The sequence below is a fragment of the Rhinatrema bivittatum genome, chromosome 2 (assembly GCF_901001135.1).
Source record: "Rhinatrema bivittatum chromosome 2, aRhiBiv1.1, whole genome shotgun sequence".
Taxonomy (NCBI): domain Eukaryota; kingdom Metazoa; phylum Chordata; class Amphibia; order Gymnophiona; family Rhinatrematidae; genus Rhinatrema; species Rhinatrema bivittatum.
In genome coordinates, this window is record NC_042616.1 from 34,643,747 (window position 1) to 34,664,452 (window position 20,706).

Genomic DNA, 20,706 nt, shown 5'->3' on the forward strand with positions numbered 1-20,706 from the left:
TTTCCTCCAGGGAGTACATATTTAGATTCTTCAATCTCTCCTCGTATGTCATCCGATGAAGACCCTCCACCTTCCTGGTCGCCCTTCTCTGTACCGCTTCCATCTTGTCCTTGTCTCTTTGTAGATACGGTCTCCAGAACTGAACACAGTACTCCAGGTGAGGCCTCACCAAGGACCTGTACAAGGGGATAATCACTTCCCTTTTCTTACTCGATATTCCTCTCTCTATGCAATTCCCTCTCTCTCCAAACAATAATATCTGGAAAAGGTGTGTAAGGAGGATCACATTGCAGCTCGGCAAATGCCGATGGAAGATAATCTAACCTCCACCCATGATACTGCCTGAGCCCTAGTGGAATGAGCCCTAAGCTGAGTAGGCAACAGTTTTTTCAGCGGCCACATATGTGGCCGTGACTACTTCCTTAATCCAGCGAGCTATTGTAGCCTGCAAAGCCAACGCACGCTATTTACCTCCAGCATGAAAGACAAACAGGTGATCCATCTTTTGGAAAGATTTAGAAACCTCCAGATACCTCACAACATATCTCTTGATATCCAAGGGATGCAACAGGTGATATTCCTCTGCATCTCTTTCATTACCTAGAGACAGCAAGGTTATAGACTGATTCAAGAGAAAATCTGAGACCACATTAGGCAAGAAAGAAGGAACATTAGGCAGCTGTATCGCTCCTGGAGTAACCCGAAGGAACAGCTCCCAACAAGAGAAGGCCTGAAGCTCAGAAATTGACAGACAGAACATATTGCCATCAGAAACACCATTTTCAAGGTCAGTAACCACAAAGAAAGGTTATGCAGCGGTAAAAAAAATCCAACACAAGTTTTTTGTTTTTTTTTAATTCTTTATCAATTTTTCTAATAATTCACAAATAAGATGATTTACAGAAACACCAAAAATCATGGTTAGTAGCTACAGGAAATTATAGCATACAAAAAAAAAGTGAACTCATTGTCTCTCTAAACTATTATCTTTTCAAAACAATCTTGAGAGAAATGCGGGATATTGGAAAATTTATGGAGATTATTACATTAAGCTTTCTTAAAAACAAAAATAGGGCTAATACAGAAACCTGGATACTCTTTTACTCGTTTTCAGACACTGAGGACGAAGTTGTTAATTTCCGTTGTTCTAAAAAATTTTTTAAATGGTCGGGTATAAAGAAAATAAAAACTTCATCTTGCTTTGAAATTAAACATTTACAGGGAAATCGCAAAACAAAAGAATACCCCAAAGCAATAACCTCTTGGCGAAAGCCCAGAAAGGATTTCCGCCTCTGCTGTGTTGATGCAGCTAAGTCTGGGAACACTTTCATATCTTTCCCCAGGTAATTGATGGGGAACTTAGCAAAATATTTTTTCATAACAAGATTTATATCATTAATTGATGAAAACGTTGCAAGCAAAGTGCCCCTATCAATAACCCGTGCTAAAGAATCCTCTAGGAAGTTAGGTACATCATCTTGAAACATTTTGATCTGCTTCTTGTGGTAACTCATTCCTAGGTTTAAGTAAAAAATAGCAGTTAATTACTACAGGAGACTCCTCTAATACAAAACCAAGACATTCAGTAAGAAACTTTTTTAGGGAAATTAAAGGAACTTCCCCAATTATCCTGGGGAAGTTTAGAAACCTTAAGTTTAGACGCTTGGAATTGTTTTCAAGGTTTTCAATTCTCCTCAATATTTTCTCTATCTTTCACAACTGCTAATTGAAAATCTTGATTTTTCTTATCATTCAATTCTAATGATATAATCTTTTCAGTAGAATCTTTAATTTGTTTTTGAATTTGAAAGAAATCTCTTTGGTGCCCAGTATTCATTGCATCAACTTTATTCTCCAACCCTTTAATACTATTGAGCATGCCGGCCATCATCTCCCATAAAGTGTCTAAAGTGACCATCGCGGGGCGGTTTAATGGGATAGGGGGTGTCCCGTTGGTCAGCTGAGTCTCCAACCCTTTGTGGGGGGACAACAATTCCAATCCTCCTACTGCTCCCTTCAACACCCACAGCTTCTTGAGAGTCCAGATCTTTTAAACGGACATCATGAGTTCCAGCTACAGAGCTGGAAACACTGATGTCTGCAGAAGCTTCTCCAAACTTCCCATTTCCATTCCTCTGCGCAGGTGGCAGTCCAGTATTAGGACTAAGGGAGGCCTCCTCTGCCGGCACTGCCAGTCCTCCCTGACTGACAGGCACACCAGGCTCTTCGGTACCTGCCTTGTTAAATCCAGGTGAGATCATGAAGCGGCTTATCTCTGGTTGAATGGGGGAAGGTAGAGGGAGAGAAGGAAATACCCTCACCTTTCCCTTCCTCTTCGGGGGCATAACTGTACAAGGAAAAAAACTTTCGCCAGAGAAAATTAGCAGCTTCCTCAACTGTATTGCCAAGAAATATCCCACAAGTTGATCCGCAGATAGAGTCAAAAGAGAAGGAAACTTTTACCTTGGTGATCCGTCAAAGATAATCCCGGGCGGCTCCAGGCGGAATCCAGGCGAAGCCAGGAAAAGCCTGACCTGCCGCGTGCCCCTTAGGCGCGCTGCACACAGCCCGATTTTATAGGGCTTCCTGCTTCCCCTCACCGGGTCCGCCCCCTGACGTCACCAATTCAGCTGTTGGTTTGCCGTCGGGTTACAGCCAGCTGCCACACGCCCCGGGTCCCTTCAGCTGAGGGCGGTAAGATGGACTCTCTTTCTGCTCTCTCCCACAAGTTTTAAGACTCCACAAAAGAACCGATAACCACAAGGAAGGACAAAGATGTTTCACTCCCCTCAAGAAACGGGCCACATCAGGATGAGACGATAAGGATTCACCATTCACCTGGCCCCTGAAACAGGCAAGAGCCGCTATCTGTACCTTCAAGGAATTAAGAGCCAACCCTATATTCAACCCTTCCTGCAAAAATTCTAAAATGAGTGGGATCCTAACTGAACAAGCGCTCCTCGACCTTCACACCAAGCGTCAAACACTCACCAAACCCACACATAGGCTAAGGAAGTGGAAGTGGAGAACTTTCATGCTCATAGCAAGGTAGCAATCACCACAGTAGAATATCCATGCTTCAACAAGCGAGCCCTCTCAAGGGTCAGACAGTAAGACAAAATCAAGTCATATCTTCATGAAGGACAGATCCCTGCTGCAACAGATTCCTGTGCTCCGGAAGACGGAGAGGGGAGTCTACCAGGAGTCTTCGCAGATCTATATACCATGGTCTCCTGGGCCAATCCGGTGCCACCAATGCACCATCCCCCTGTGACTTTCGACCCTAAAACTATTCTGCCCAACATGGAGGAAAGGCATTCAGCAGCTTGTCCTCCGTCCAGACCTGCACGAGAGCATCGATACCCAAGGACTTCAGATCTCTCCTGCGACATTCTGTTTGCTTTTTTGACTGCCGCAGCACAGTGAACCAATGATTTCAATGTATTATCCACTATGACGCCTAGATCTCTTTCTTGGGTGGTAGCTCCTAATATGGAACCTAACATTATGTAACTATAGCATGGGTTATTTTTCCCTATAGTGAACCAATGATTTCAATGTATTATCCACTATGACGCCTAGATCTCTTTCTTGGGTGGTAGCTCCTAATATGGAACCTAACATTATGTAACTATAGCATGGGTTATTTTTCCCTATATGCATCAACTTGCACTTATCCACATTAAATTTCATCTACCATTTGGATGCCCAATTTTCCAGTCTCACAATCTGCTTGTGATTTAACTACTCTGAACAATTTTGTATCATCTGCAAATTTGATTACCTCACTCGTCGTATTTCTTTCCAGATCATTTATAAATATATTGAAAAGTTCGGGTCCCAATACAGATTCCTGAGGCACTCCACTGAGAAAATTGTCCATTTAATCTTATTCTCTGTTTCCTGTCTTTTAGCCAGTTTGTAATCCACGAAAGGACATCGCCACGTATCCCATGACTTTTTAAACTTTTCCTAGAAGCCTCTCATGAGGAACTTTGTCAAACGCCTTCTGAAAATCCAAGTACACTACATCTACCAGTTCACTTTTATCTACATGTTTATTAACTCCTTCAAAACAGTGAAGCAGATTTGTAAGGCGAGACTTGCCTTGGGTAAAGCCATGCTGACTTTGTTCCATTAAACTATGTCTTTCTATATGTTCTGATATTTAGAACACTTTCCACTATTTTTCTTAGCACTGAAGTCAGGCTAACCGGTCTGTAGTTTCCCAGATCACCCCGGAGCCCTTTTTAAATATTGGGGTTACATTAGCCACCCTCCAGTCTTCAGGTACAATGGATGATTTTAATGATAGGTAACAAATTTTTACTAATAGATCTGAAATTTCATTTTTTAGTTCCTTCAGAACCCTGGGGTATATACCATCTGGTCCAGGTGATTTACTGCTCTTTAGTTTGTCAATCAAGCCTACCACATCTTCTAGGTTCACCGTGATTTGGTTCTGTCCACCTGAATCATTACACATGAAAACCTTCTCCGGAACGGGTACCTCCCCAAAATCCTCTTCAGTAAACACCGAAGCAAAGAAATCATTTAATCTTTCCACGATGGCCTTATCTTCTCTAAGTGCCCCTTTTACCCCTCGATCATCTAGCGGTCCAACTGACTCCCTCACAGGCTTTCTGCTTTGGATATATTTAAAAAGGTTTTTACTGTGAGTTTTTGCCTCTATGGCCAACTTCTTTTCAAATTCTCTCTTAGCCTGTCTTATCAATGTCTTAGATTTAACTTGCCAACGCTTAAGCGTTATCCTATTTTCTTCTGTTGGATCTTTCTTCCAATTTCTGAATGAAGATCTTTTGGCTAAAATAGCTTCTTCTTTCTCCTCTCCTTTTAACCATGCCGGTAATCGTTTTGCCTTCTTTTCACCTTTCTTAATGGACTGTGCTTCTAGGACTCCAACCAAAAATAGGGTATATTCAGGCATTTGTTTACTTCTTTGAGATCTAGTAACGGACGAAACGTCCCTTCTTTCTTTGTAACAATAAAATAGAGAAACTATTTTCCTCCTCCTTGCTCTTGCCGTGGTAGTGGTACAATTGCCTGCAACTGAATTAACCTGTCTACCGTTTTCCAGATCTTTTTTTTCCTTTGAGCTCCTGAGGGGAGATTTGATATAGCTTTCACCTATTGGGGCCTTCAACTCCAATGCATACCCTTGGCAAACTACCTCTAATACCCATTGGCTGCTTGTGATATAGGCCTATTCCTCGTAAACCTTTGCAGGTGGCCTCCCACTGGCGGGATCGTGGCGTGGACCCTGTAATTGATAGAGGGTCCTTTTGCCTGAGGATGCCCATCTGAAATTACTCTCCCAGTTTCCCTGTCTGCTGCCTCAAAAGGGCTGCGACCTCCCGGAAGATTTAGCTTTGTCTGCTTGGCCTTCCCAGCCTATATTGTCTAACCTCGCTCAATCGAGGTCTAGTGCCAGAACCCCTGGCTATTGGCCTCCTATCTTCTGGTAGTCTCTGTGGCACTGATTCACCAAATTCTTTCGCCATTTTGGCTAGGTCCTTGCCAAACAGGTTTCATTTAAGGGGCAGCCTGGTTCATTTTGCTTTGGAAACTGAGTCTGCTGACTAGCTCTTTTGCCACTAGTGCCTAGAAATGACCAATGTGGCCACCAGATTAGATGAGATTCTTATGAGGTCATATAGGGTATCAGCCAAAAAGGCTGTCCTGGACTCCTGGAGTGTTTGATCCACCCCCATTACCTCCTGAGCTTCCGTGGCTTGCCCTGCTGCAACCAGATCATTGCCCTCACTACATAGCCCCCACAGATTATTGCTTGCAGGGCTAGGCCAGACAGGTCAGAGGATCTCATCGTGGAAGTGTCCAGCTTGTGATCCTGTGGATCCTTCAGTGCTGAACATTCTTTCTACTGGGACTGGGATCCTTTTTGCTAATGTTGCAGCAGCATCCATTTGAGGTGTCTAAATATTTCACTGTTTTGCAGTGGATAGAGCCTTTCAATAGTTCTAAAGTTTTTTAGTGCCAGCTCCAGGGTTTCCCACTCTGCCACTATTGTATCTTGAATTGTGGCATGTAACACAAATACTTTTGCTGGCTTTTTAATGTCCGTGGGGATTGGGTTCCACCTGGGCCTATCCTCCATCTGCCCCTCCTCCAGCTGAAAAGTTTTAGAGACTTTAGAAATGAGAGCACACATTTCATGCTGCCTAAACAATCTGACTGCTGAATCCTTTGTCTGAGAGTGCAGCTCTCCTTTGTCTAGCTCCTTTGCTTCTCCAGTTCCCCTACGGGAAACTCTTCTTCTTCTAGAGGACTCAGGTAGTGGCAGTGAGGAGCGGTATCACTCTCCAATTTCCACCAGGCTCTCTCTGAGGGAGTCTGTCTCCTGCTGTAAGGTCCCTGGGCTTCCCTGCAAGAGCTGGTCAAAGGAGATCTATGCACGCTTAATGACCACCGAGGAACCTGTGCCACTGGTGTGCATAGCGATGGGACCGCAGGGCTATGGTCAGAATATTCCCCCACCTCTGGTAGATTGTGTTAAGCTGTTTCCCTGTTGCAGGTTTTACAAACAGAGCCACACTGTCCACACTTCCTCCCCTTCTCCATACCTGTACTCCGAGGGGGAGGGGAAGCACAGGCTGCGTTCACTGTTATCCTTCGTACCATTTTCAGTTTCTGCGGCTAGGAAATACAAGGGCCAACCCCTGAATGCCCCGGGGACAGGGACAAGTACACTGTTGGCCTTAGTCCCTACTACCCATTCCCGACTCGACCCGGGCCTGCACAGGAGGAACACAACCCACTTCCTGGATGGTTAGCTCCGAGGCCTACTCTTGCTTCATTTTTTTTGTACCAAACAATCCTCCAACCATCTGCTGGAAACAGAGAAATAGATACCTCGTGCGCTAAGCCGTATTATATAGCGAGGCGGCATAAAGGCAAGAAGTTGGTCCTCTGCCTCAATCTGCAGGTAGGAGAAGAAACCGCATTGGTCTGGACTGATCTGCAGAACGTTAAGGAACGAATCTGTCTAGCTCTTGTCCAAATAAAAGACCGCCTTTGAAGGGTAACTTGCCTAGACGGGTCTTCAAGGCTTTGTCTGCCAACCAATTGTGGATCTATAGAAGTCTCCTTACTGCCACCTCTGAGGCTAATGCTCAGGAGGACATTATGAGCAGATCATAAAGAGTGTCTGCCAGAAACGCCACCCAACTTGATCGGTGCTGTTATCAAATTCTAGACGTTATTTTGCCCATTGCACAGCTGCCCTGGTGACGTAACCACCCCCCAGACTGCTGCTTGCAATGTGAATGCTTCAGGATGGTCTTCATCTTCCTATAATGTTGTCATCAACCTCCTCCGCAATAGTAGTTTTCTGGGTCCCTGCTGCCACTAATGCATCTACCTTAGGTATCCTCAGCCAGGATTCTCTCATCTCTTAGGATAGTAGATATACCTTACCAAACTTCTTGGTATCCTGTAAGGGCCCTTGGGGCATCTCCCAATCAACCATTATTTCGTTAAGGGCTGCAGAATGGAATCGCCTTCCACACTTTCCACCTTCTTGGGATCCAAGATCTTGAGAGCTGCCAGAGTATTTGTGATCAGGGCCGGTAATTCCTGCCTATGAAATAGGCAAACTTCCTCCAGGTCTCCCTTTTCTTCAGAGGAACAACTCTGGTCATCTGAGCGATCCGACTCCAGATCAACCGGGGAGTTCCCTGCAGACTCCTGTGTGGGGGTTCTGGGTGATCGTTCTGGCTCTTCCGGTATCAGCCCAGCATTTTTCTGGGGAGGTTCCTTTCCTAGGAGAGAGGCGGGTCCTTGTCCACCTGAACTGGCCTGGCATCGCTTGAAAAAATGATTGATGCATCTACAAAGTGAATTACATTCAGAAGGCTCCTGAGGGACTTCCCTCTGTCGGCTCCCAGAGGAAGCTACTGAGGGTGGACTGATACCTGATCCATGGGCAGGCTGCTTAAGGGCAGTGTTGCCTCTTCTGCCACTTGATCTTCTAGGGCTACTAGACTCCTGACCTTCTAGCAGGGAAGGAGGGTTGCCCAGCCATTCCGGGTCCCTGCAGATCTCTTGCCTCAGAATCTCAGAATCACATACGGGGCAGAGGGAGCCCGTCACTGTAGGACCCCTCTTGGTTCCGCAGGCTGGACACCTTCTCCCACTTACCATGCTGCCACGTCGACTTCCTGACTAAATTTCCTGCCACGGTATTGCTGCACTCACAGCCCACTGTTAAAAGAAAATTAGTTCTTACCTGATAATTTTCATTCCTGTACTACACTGATCAGTCCAGACTCCTGGGATATACCAGAGCTTTCCTTACCTGGGATGGAATACGGAGAGGCCCGCTCTCAGCACACCTTCTCCAAAGTTACCCGCACCCGGAGCCTGGACATCCAGCCTGTAATGCCTCATAAAAGAATGCAAGGATTTCCATGTAGGCGCTCTGCAAATCTCCTGTGGTGAAATCTGTTGACATTCCGCCCAGGAAGCCGCCTGAGAATGTGTAGAATGTGCCCGAAGCCCCACTGGTAAGGACCTACCATGTAGTAAATGTGTGTAATTTATCACCTCCTTCAGCCAGCGGGCGATCGTAGTCTTAAGATGTCATATTACCTCTCTTTGGCCCACTCCAGAATACAAAGAGGTGATCCAAGACCCGAAAATTGTTAGTAACTTCCAGATAACACAGCAGAGCCCTGCAAACATCCAACTTCCTCGAGTCCTTAGAGAGCGGATCCGACCTGTCCAGATCGGAAAAGGACAGGAGCTCCACCGATTGATTCAAATGAAAGGAGGAAACTACCTTTGGAAGAAAAGAAGGAACCGTTCGCAAGGAAACACCAGAATCTGAAATCCTTATGAAGGTCTCCCTGCATGACAATGCCTGCAGCTCGGACACTCTAAGAGCAGAGGAAATCGCCACTAGAAACACCACTTTCAACGTGAGGTCTTTCAACGTTGCCCTTTTCAAAGGCTCAAAGGGCGCCGCACACAAAGCCATAAGGACTACGTTTAGGTTCCAGGATGGACATGCCGAACTCACCGGTGGGCGCAAATGCTTCGCCCCCCTAAGGAAGCAAGAGACATCAGGATGCACAGCCAACGCTATGCCGTGTATGGCATCGTGCAAACAACCAAGAGCTGCCACCTGGACCCTCAAGGAACTACACGATAATCCCTTAGCTAATCCTGCCTGAAGGAAATGCAAGATATCTGTTACGGACGCCCAGGTGGGTACAATCCTCCGGTCTATGCACCAAGATTCAAAAACCTTCCAGACGCGAATATAAGACAGGGAAGTTGACGTTTTACGCAATCAGTCACCACCGTATTGGAATAGCCTTTGCCCTTTAGATGCTGCCTCTCAAAAGCCATGCCGCTAGACAGAAGCGATCGGCCTGGTCGAAACAAGATGGGCCCCTGATGAAGCAGGTTCGGAAGATAGGGGAACCGCAGGGGACCTTCCACCGCTAGATTGACCAGATCCACAAACCACGGCCGACGCGGCCACCAAGATCACGTCTGACGGGTGTTTCTCTATTCACCTGAGTACTTTGCCGATTAGAGGCCAAGGAGGAAATACGTAAAGCAGGACCGTCGTCGGCCAGGGAAGAACTAGAGCATCTACTCCTTCTTCTCCTGTTTCTCTTTGGCGAGCAAAGAAGCGCGGAGCCTTGGAATTCTTGAAGGACACCATCAGATCCATGTAAGGATGCCCCATCTGACGCAGATGAGTTGAAAGGCTCTGTCCGCCAGCTCCCACTCTCCTGGAGCGAGATGATGTCGACTTAGAAAATCCGCGCGAAAGTTGTTGACCCCCGCTATGTGGGACGCTGCTATGCTGAGCAGGTTCTGCTCCGCCCAGCTGATTAACAGGCAAGCTTCCGTCGCCACCGGCTGGCTCTTGGTTCCACCCTGGCGATTGATGTAAGCCACCGTGGTCGCATTGTCTGACAGCACCCTGACCGAATTCCCCTTGAGAAGCGGGAGGAAGGCCTGCAACGCCAGCCGTACCGCTCTGGTCTCCAGACAACTGATTGACCATCGAGACGCCTCTGGAGACCACTGCCCCGCATTGATTTCCACAGACAATCCACTCCCCAACAGGAAAGGCTGGCATCCGTGGTCACCACCGTCCATTCCGGTACAACCAAGGGAATGCCACAGCTCAAATTGTCCGAGAGCAGCCAACAATCCAGACTGGACCGAGCGGACTCAGTCAGCGGCAGGAGCCGATGGAATTGTTCAGAAACCGGATTCCAACGGGAAAGTAATGCTAACTGCAAAGGCCGAATATGAGCGAAGGCCCATGGAACCAGCTCCAGAGTCGAAGTGATGGAACCTAGAACCTGAAAGTAATCCCAGACCTTCGGAGGGCTCACCTGCCCTTGCAATTTGACAATGCAGTCGGACGTTAGGAAAACTCTCCCTTTTTGGGTGTTGAACAAAGCCCCCAAAAATTCCAATGACTGGGAGGGGATTAGATGACTCTTGGCCATGTTGACCACCCAGCCGAGCGCATTCAATAACTGCAGTATACGTGGGGATCGCTGCCTGGCAAAGCACTTCTGACTTCGCCCGAATCAGCCCATCGTCCAAGTACGGGTGCACCAAGAACCCTTCTCTGCGTAGTTGCGCTGCCACCACCACCATGATCTTGGTAAATGTCCTGGGGGCTGAGGTAAGGCCAAAGGGCAGAGCCTGAAACTGGTAGTGCTGTCCCAGGATGGAAAGTCTCAGGAACCTCTGATGATCCACCCGGATCCTGATGTGCAAATAAGCCTCCGTCAGGATCCAGAGATACTAGGAACTTCCCCGGTCGAACTGAAGCAATGACTGACCGTAACATCTCCATGCGGAAGCGGGGTATCCAAAGACATCTGTTGACCCGCTTTTAAATCTAGGATGGGCCAGAAGGACCCCTCTTTTTTTGGCATGATGAAGTAAATGGATTAACGGCCCCTTCGCTGTGCTGACGGAGGAACTGGAACAATTGCGCCAAGATCGAGAAGGCGTTGCAATGTCTGCTTTACCGCCCGACGCTTTGTGGCATACCCGCATGGTGAGATCAGAAACCGAGGACGGGGTCGGCGTGCAAAATCTAAAGCACAATCGTATTTTATCACAGATAGCACCCACTGGTCCGATGTGATTTTGGCCCATTCCTCGTAAAACAGAGACAGTTTGCCCCCTACCAATGGAACCTAGGAATGGACTGGCTGCCCATCATTGTGAAGATTTACCGCCTGGGATAGACTGGGAGTTACTAGGTCTACCGAAACGTCGCCCACAAAAAGGCTGAGACCATGACTGCTGTCTGCCAGCATTCTGCCGAAAGGAAGAAGTGGGCATTCGGGGCGCTCGAGATCGTCAACCCCTGTGAAAGCGGGACCTAAGAGAAAAGGCTCCTCTTGACCTTGGTCTGTCTTCCAGTAACCGATGAACCTTATTCTCGCCCAAGGACTGAATCATGTCTTCCAGCTCCTTTCCAAACAGCAGCTTGCCCTTAAAAGGCAGGGACCCCAACTGGGATTTGGAAGAAACATCCGCAGACCCCCAGTTTCACAATCACAACAATCCACGTGCCGAGACAGCGGAAACCATGGACCGAGCAGACGTCCATAAAAGGTCATAAAGGGCATCCACACTATAAGCCACCACCGCCTCAAGGCACCCTGCCTGAAGAACTTCTTCCTCAGACAGAGACTCGTTGGCCTGCAGCTGTTGCACCCAGCGGAGTTCTGCTTTCAAAGCAAAATTGCTACACATTGCTGCTCGGACCCCCAGCCAGAGACCTCAAAGATTTTCTTAAGCTGCAGCTCAAGCTTTCGATCCTGCAGATCCTTGAGGGCTGTGGACCCCGTGACCGGGATAGTAGTTTTTTTCGTGACCGCAGACACAGCTGCATCCACCTTCGGAACGCGAAGAATCTCCAAAGCCTCCTCTGGCAGAGTATAAAGCTTGTCTATTGCTTTCGTGACCTGTAACCCCAAATCTGGGGTGTCCCATTCTCTGAATAGCAGATCCGTAGCCGAGAAATGGAAAGGGAAAGATGTAGGAGGACCCCTCAGGCCCAACAACAGGGTCCATAGCCCCTAAGCGAGACTCTTCCTGAGGCTCCTCAATCCCTAATTCCCCCAAAATGGTGGGAATGAGGGGTCCAAGTTCCTCTTTTCGGAACAGGTGGACCACTTTTGGGTCATCTCCCTCGATGACATGGGACTCCCAAGCAGCACTCTGCTGCAGGTCCTCCTCACCCTCTACCCCACTCGGGGGCTGGGCTGGTAGGTGCTGACCATCCTGGTCTGCTGTGTCTGAGGACGTGTCCGAATCGTCCTGTGGCACTATGGTCCTTAAGGGGTGCTTTGTTTTTGAGGACCCCACTTGTCCCTCAGACCGGGGCCACTTTTTGGCCTTAGAGAGTGGTACCGAGAAATCCACCGGTTTAGTAACTTGCTTTTTACTGGTCTTCCTGGCCTTAAAGGCCTTATGAAACACAGAAACATAGAAATGACGGCAGAAGAAAACCAAACGGCCCATCCAGTCTGCCCAGCAAAGCCCTGCACTTTTTCTTCTCTCATACTTCTGTTAGTCTTGGCTCTTAGTAACCTTTTGGTTCTATTTCCCCTCCACCCCCAACCATTAATGCAGAGAACAGCGTTGGAACTGCATCCAAATGAATATCTAGCTCAGTTAGGGGTAGTAACCGCCGCAATAAGCAAGTCACACCCATGCCTTTGTCTACTCAAACTATGTAATTCAGTCCTTGTCGGTTGTTGTCTTGATATAGATCCACTTTTCCTCATTCCCCCTGCCGTTGAAGCAGAGAGCTATGCTGGATATGTATTAAAAGTGAAGTATCAGGCCCATTTGGCTCGGGGTAGTAACCGCCGTAACAAGACAGCTACTCCCCACTTCTTTGTGAATGCAAATCCTTTTTTCCACTTTTCCTCTTGCCGTTGAAGTTTAGAGCATTGTTGGAGTCGCATTAACTGTGTGAATGTTTATTGAATAAGGGTATTATCTCCAGGCAGTAGCCGTCATTCCCGCGAGCCACCCACTCTTCATTCACGTCCTCTAGACTTTATGGATCCACAGTGTTTATCTCATGCCCCTTTGAAGTCCTTCACAGTTCTGGTCTTCACCACTTCCTCCGGAAGGGCATTCCAGGCATCCACCACCCTCTCCGTGAAGAAATACTTCCTGACATTGGTTCTGAGTCTTCCTCCCTGGAGTTTCAAATCGTGACCCCTGGTTCTGCTGATTTTTTTCCAACGGAAAAGGTTTGTCGTAGTCTTTGGATCATTAAAACCTTTCAAGTATCTGAAAGCCTGTATCATGTCACCTCTGCTCCTCCTTTCCTCCAGGGTGTACATATTTAGATTCTTCAATCTCTCCTCATAAGTCATTCGATGAAGACCCTCCACCTTTCTGGTCGCCCTTCTCTGGACCGCCTCCATCTTGTCTCTGTCTCTTTGGAGATACGGTCTCCAGAACTGAACACAGTACTCCAGGTGAGGCCTCACCAAGGACCTGTACAAAGGGATAATCACTTCCTTTTTCTTACTTGATATTCCTCTCTCTATGCAGCCCAGCATTCTTCTGGCTTTAGCTATCGCCTTGTCACATTGTTTCGCCGACTTCAGATCATTAGACACCATCACCCCAAGGTCTCTCTCCTGCTCCGTGCACATCAGCCTTTCTCCCCCCATCGAATACAGTTCATTCGGATTTCCACTCCCCATATGCATGATTCTGCACTTCTTGGCATTGAATCTCAGCTGCCATATCTTCGACCACTCTTCCAGCTTCCTTAAATCCCATCTCATTCTCTCCACTCTTTCCGGCGTGTCCACTCTGTTGCAGATCTTTGTGTCGTCCGCAAAAAGACAAACCTTACCTTCTATCCCGTCCGCAATCTCGCTCACAAAGATATTGAACAGGACCGGTCCCAACACCGATCCTTGCGGTACACCGCTTAAAACCGCTCTCTCTTCAGAGAGAGTTCCATTTACCATCACACATTGTCTTCTGTCCTTCAACCAGTTTGCAATCCAGGCCATCACCTCGGCACTCACTCCTAAGCTTCTTATTTTATTCACCAGTCTCCTGTGCAGGACCGTATCAAAAGCTTTGCTGAAGTGCAAGTAGATGACATCGAGTGCTCTTCCTTGATCCAATTCCTTGGTTACCCAGTCAAAAAAGTCAATCAGATTTGTCTGACAGGACCTTCCCCTGGTGAATCCATGCTGCCTATGGTCCAGCAATTGTCCCGACTGTAGATATTTCACTATTCTCTCTTTCAACAGCGACTCCATTACTTTTCCCACCACCGAAGTGAGGCTAACCGGTCTGTAGTTACCAGCCTCTTCTCTATTCCCACTCTTGTGAAGCGGGACCACCACCGCTCTTCTCCAATCACTCGGTACCACTCCCGTTTCTAGGGATCTATTGAACAGGTCACACAGCGGACCCGCCAGCTCATTTCTGAGCTCCCTCAGTATCCTGGGATGAACCTCATCAGGTCCCATGGCTTTGTCCACTTTCAGTTTCTCCAGCTCTTCCCATACATTTTCTACTGTAAATGGAGTTACATCTACTCCACCCCCCTCCAGTTCCTTGTTAAGTAGCAACGGTCCTTCACCAGGGTCCTCTTTAGTGAACACAGAACTGAAGTATTCGTTTATGCATTAATAAAATAAAGTCTGATGAAAAAGAAGAGGAAGAGCCCTCAGAATCCATCCCCGTATCATTCCCCTGTGCATTAGCATCAGTAAGCACAGGAGATTTAGGCCGTGGTGCGGGCTGCTGGGGAGACAGAGGGGGGCGGGAGATTACCCTCCCCCATCGCGAGTTGAGACGCTGTGGAGAAGGAGCCTAAAATGGCGCCTGTTCCCGCACTCAGCAGGAAGGGCCTGGAGGAAGGAGCCGGCAGGTCTCCAAATACTATTGACACTGACCTCCCCCGAAGAATCACCCCCTCCCCGCCAGCCTTGGAGGTTCCCTCACCTCCGGGGATGCAGGCTGAACACAGCCCATCCCTCGAGAAGTGCGCTCGTCCGGAGCCGCACGATGCTCTGTGCAGCATGAGAGAGCCAGGAAAGAGACAAAACTTTTTTTTTGAAACAGAGAAAGACGACAATAAAATATCCAATGCTCCCCGACCGCCACGGCAGAGAAGGAAAGGGAATGCCCCAGGAAACACAAAAAACAAAACTGGTCAGCAAAAAAACGCTTTTTTTTTTTTTTTAATCAAATCTGCCCCGTTGCTCTTGGGTCCGGATCCTGAAGCGGTCCTGCTGTGTTGAGTGATCCGGGCTCCCCGGTATCACCCCAAACTTGGTTGCACCGAGACAAAGGAAGGGCCCTCAACCCTTAGCCACAGCCACCTCCAAGACCAGGGGGGATGGTTCGCTCAGGACCTGCCAACCTCCTGGGAGGCTGAAGGACCTTCTCCTTCTGAGTCTCTTGTCTTTTTTTTTTTTAAATTTAAATTAATCTAAATGAAAACCTGATTAAACTACTGTCTTTTTTTTTTAAACCAAGAAACCAGTACAGACTGTGAGTTTTGCCCTCCACCATCTGCTGCAGTCAGAGTAATACTGGTAGACTGTGGATGGCACCTTGTTATATAAGGCAGAATCTGTTAAAACTTTCTCTATCTCCATCTGCTGGAGGGGAGGCAAAACCCAGGAGTCTGGACTGATTCGGGTAGATACAGGGAACAGTGCTAATGTGTTCGTTTCCTTGCCGCCACCACCCGAGCGATGCGGCTCCTGGAAGGCCCACCCCAGTGTTGCAGGTGCTTAAACCCTCCCCCATGGTTTCCTTTCACTTTCCCTTTTGTACCCACCGCCGGGTGGAGACCAGAGGAACTGGGGGAGAACCTGGAGCGTTTCTAGATCTCCTATACAGGAGTCCCGAGGGCCTGGGGATCAAGCCCGAGAGAACACACTGAGAGGAAGCCAGGGGTTGTTAACTCAGGAGCAAAGAGGGCACCACATTGTTTTTCTCTGAGTCGATACACAACTTCAAGACGCAGAAAAATACTGAGGACTGCCTCCAACCATGCCTCCTTTGTAGTGGATGTGACATAATGGAAAAACATTACGAAGGTTTGTTCTCTGTCGCCACCAGCTGCAGACAGGAAACCCCTATGGTGCGTTCAGCTGAGCGAACTTTATAGTATCGGCCTGTCTGTATTTATAAAGAAATAATAGGAAGTTGGGGGGGCAATTCCTACCTGAACAGAAGCTCCTGCAGGCATTTTCCTCTTTGCTTTTGCTGCTTTCAAGATTAGAAAATAATTGGGCTGGGGTAGATCTGAATAAAGCTGACAATCAGAGCTGCGTAGCTAGGAAAGGGGAAGAAATTCGGTTGTTCCTGAATCTCAATTTCAAAAGCATCAAACTTGCAAAGAGCTCCCTCCCACCACGTTCTCTCCGGTGCACACTGATGACATCACACCGAAGGATGGGCCCTTTCCAATGAGAGTGCAGTCTGATGACATCACAGAGAAGGAGGAGCTTTAATCAGAGGCCAGTCTGTGGGCTTAGGGTAAACAGCCCTCCTCCGCTGAGATGTCATCACTCTGCGCCGGGCTAGCTCCAGCAGAAGAAAGGTGGTGTGCTTTTGCTGGTTCAGTTAGCTTGCTGCAGCAATTCACAGGGGTTTTTTTTTTTCAATACATACAAACTCCTTCTCGGTTAGGGATTCGTTTCTCTACTCCCCCACTCACTCCTTGTTTTTCCTTCACAGCAGTCCTTGCCGGGCCTCAGAGGCACAGTGGAGGGGGGTGGGGAGCGCTGCAGAGTAACCAGCCTTGCCAACAAGAAGGTACTTTGGAGTGGGTAATAAGGCTGAATCCAGCTAAAGGTCCCCTCTCTCTCTCCAAGAAAATAGTAGAAAGAGTGAGAGAAACAGTTTGCTTCTTTTTTCTTTTCCTTTGCCCCCAAAGGCCAAAGTGCCTACTTCTTCTTTGGTTGTAGTCCCACTTCCTAGATCCCTTGTGGTCTGTCCTTTTTCCATAAGGAAACCATGGCTGACAAAGCATCTCCAGTCAAAGTAACTGATACAGCCTGGGGAATAGGGTTGAAGGTAGGAGCACAGGAGGGACCCCAGCTACTCCCTGGCGGGCCATGGCGGGCCAGGAAGAGGGTGAGAAGGGTGGGGGGAAGGTATGGTGAGAGCTAAACCCTGAGCCACCTCTGTTTGCCCTAGGTATAGAGGTGAAGCCCATCACCAAACCCATTCCTTCTTCCTTGGAGAAACCTCCGGGGAAGAAAAAGAGAAAACTAAAGCACATTAACTCACCTATCCCTGGGGAGACCCAATCAGAAGTTGGACTGATACCAGCCCCTGCCTCCACCTCTAACCCTCCTGCCCGGAGAATTGTGCGTGAAAGGGGCATTGCCATCGTCTCTTCCCCACCCCACCTCCCTCCCAGCCATTATGTTGACTGAAGGGGGTATTAGAACTTGACAGGGCAAGAATGGCAGCAACACCACCCCCACTACCCCACATACCACGAATGCAAGAAATAGACTTTGAATTCTCCACCTCTTATCTATCTGATTAATAAATATTTATGTAGTACGCCAAAAAGACTGCTGGAAAAAGTTCACATAGTCCAAGGTATCCAAAATATTTTTCAAGACTTCTTTTATTGTTACGGACCCGTGTTTCGCCGAGGCTGCGTCGGGAGCTCCCTGATGTTTCACGATCTAAGCATGTTGAAGAATTTGTGATAATCACCAGTGTGTCCCTCCCGACGCAGCCTCGGCGAAACACGGGTCCGTGTCGGGGGACCCCATTTTGGAATTCAACAATATTTACAGTGGAGTTGCCAGAAGTAACAATAAAAGAAGTCTTGAAAAATATTTTGGATACCTTGGACTATGTGAACTTTTGTCCAGCAGTCTTTTTGGCGTACTATATCTATATCTATCTATCTAACTATCTATCTATCTATCTATCTATCTATCTATATATATATATATATATTGATCGCTGGTTTTGCTTGTGTGCTTCCTTGGACTCACTTAATAAATATTTATGGCCATGTCCTACAATCTATCTCCCCCCCCCCCCTCCTTTAATTTCCTCCAGTATCCACCTTTAGTCTGCTTCCAACCAACCAGACTCTCCCCCTCATTAATCTCCCTCCTCCCCTCTTTTTCCTGCTCTCCCTTCTCATTTTCTTCTTGAGCTCCCCAGTAAGTCCTCCCTGCTTTATTTGCTGCTGCTGTCAGCATCTTGTGCGCCCATCACTTCAGCCAAGGCAACGTGTCTGTTTACTGTGAGCCACTGTGCTGGCAGGGTCAGGCAGGAGAGACTGGAGGTGGAAGCTGGCTTGTGGGGGCGGCTGTACAGGGGAAGAGACTGACAGCAGAGGGAGGAAGAGCTTCAGCAGTAGAGGTGGTAGTTAGAGCACAGGACAGTCACGTGCGATCGGTCACGTGGCTACAGCAGTGGTGGAAAAATCCATTATAGAGTGATGGAATGGATGAAGCGGTGGTGGGGGTGGGGTTGAGGGTCAAGAAAATGTCAAGGTGGTAGTAAGCAGGCAAAAAAAAATGAGGTGGCAGCCCTATGAACAGCTTCCCATGCAAAAAGATAAAAACAGGGAGCTGCTGAAGGAAAAGGACAACAGGATCAATGAGTGTGGAAGCAGGGATATTATAAGGAAAGGTCTAGAGAATTCAGTGTCTTTAAAATAATCTCTCCTGAGGAGTTTGGACTGGTTTAGGAGGCACATTTTTACATTGGGAATAGCCAAATAGCGAACCAGCTTGGCACACTTTAATTTGCTCAGCCTTGTAACCCAGGTTTGTGCCCCTTGGGTGGGTTCCAGGGGGTGCCATCCTGCCATGCAAATTTGGTTTCACTTGCCAAAGTCTTTTTTTGTATTATTTGATCAAGAACATAATTCTCCTCCTCTCCTTTTTAGGATTAAGGTACCATTACAGTGTATCAGCACCATTTATGGATGAATTGCATATTAACCCTTGAGGCAGGCAACACGCCCATACATGATCTTGTTGGGTTGTATATTATTTGTCTCTATGTTTTATGGGGGGTTTTTTATTTTAATAAATGTTCAACTGTTTTCTTTAGTTTTGTCTCATAGCTTTGATTTAGGTTTGAGAGTGCCCTTATACTAATTGTTTGCTTATTTACATATTTGTATCCTTTAATTACTACATTACTGGCTGAAAAAGAAAAAGGGAGAACTTCATGATGACAGGTATTAAATACTACAATCCTGCCCTCTCTACACAAACACTGCTGCAGCTTTATAATTTGGGAATCTGCAGAGTCAGCCCTGTCTTTAATGGGGCCCAGAGCAGACCTGGGGCCCAGAAAGGCAATTTGGGACTCTCTTGAATTTAAGGAGAGTGATCGTGAGTGACTCAAAGTAGAGCATGGTGTCCCAGGTTCTGTGTGGTTACTCTACTCCTGCTCTAGGACTGTGTGCTATATGACTGTGAATTATATACACCCAGAAATCCCTTCCCCTACATTTCTGAGCCCTAGCACTGGGAGCTCTCCTGATGCAGAAGGTGTTGAGTGTTTCTGGTTTGTGTTTCAGGACCCAGTAACCTTTGAGGACGTCGCTGTCTATTTCTCCCAGGAGGAGTGGGAGGGTTTAGAAGAATGGCAGAAGGAGCTTTACAAAGATGTGGTGAAGGAGAATGATCAGACACTTAGCTACTAAGTAAAGAGAATATTTCATAAGAAATTCATATTTTTGGGAGGGGGAGAACAGAATATTTTATTATTGAGTGAGGTTGGGTCTTCTGCTCCCTAAATCAGTGGAAGCTGGGGCTGGAAAATATGCAGAGGCAGCATTCATTGGCCCAGTGAGGACAGGGAGTCACAGTCATTGCTCAGGGCTGACACCTAGTGGCTGGATACAAGACCCGTGATTGCAGAGTTACAGAAGGTGCCTTGGTGTTTTACTCCTGGGGGAATTCTGTGCAAAAGAATTCAAAATTCTGCATACAAAAACTTAAAATTCTGCATACTTTATATTGGTAAAAATTACACAATATACATAATAGTCTTTAAATAATTACATTTTAAATTAATACAGAAAATATATTTCTTAAAGATGCAGAACTGTAAATATTTTGAGCAGAATTTCCCTGGAAATTCACTGTAAGAGTGTCCCTTCCACTCTCTCTCCCTACTCCCCTGCCCAGTCTCCTTTCACTTTGCCCTCTCAGGCTCCAACTCCTCCACCTGCCAGTATCTCTCCCCTCCCCCTCTAGGCTCAACCCCTACCACTCTATCTCCACTCACAGATTTTGACCCCTCTCTCAATACTGCCCCTCCCACAGGCTCCCTCTGTCCCTTCCTCTCTCTAATACACATACACACCCCGTGATACAGGCGGCACGCAGGGGCCTTTATCTTCACCGCGAGTGGGACACCCTCCATTCATGGCGTGCCAGGGTCTCCTCGTGCAATTTTCTGCGCAGAATTCCCCTAGGACTAGTGTTTGCTGTCTTAGAGCCCAGCACTCTTGCTGCAATTAGTAGATTTCATGTTTCCTGAGGGATTTAAAATGGGGGGGGGGGGGGGAGGGGAGACATTCCATAGTAGTAGGGATTGAAATTTCACAGCGCCAGGTCCATCTCTGGTTCTGATTGAACTGGAAATACAAAGGTCATAAAAATAAAGAGGCCA

The 20,706-nt window shown here is 47.4% G+C and overlaps 1 protein-coding gene across 1 annotated transcript in view; it reads right to left on the minus strand.

Annotated features, from left to right (window-relative positions):
• Nucleotides 1–16,467, minus strand: part of LOC115083786 (gastrula zinc finger protein XlCGF57.1-like) — a 48,444-nt gene extending 31,977 nt beyond the window's left edge. Inside the window, exon 1 of the mRNA XM_029587803.1 lies at nucleotides 16,259–16,467. Coding sequence (XP_029443663.1) covers nucleotides 16,259–16,282 — 24 coding nt within the window. The 5' untranslated portion in view covers nucleotides 16,283–16,467. The remainder of the gene's footprint in view (nucleotides 1–16,258) is intronic.
• Between the last annotated feature and the right edge of the window lie 4,239 nt (nucleotides 16,468–20,706).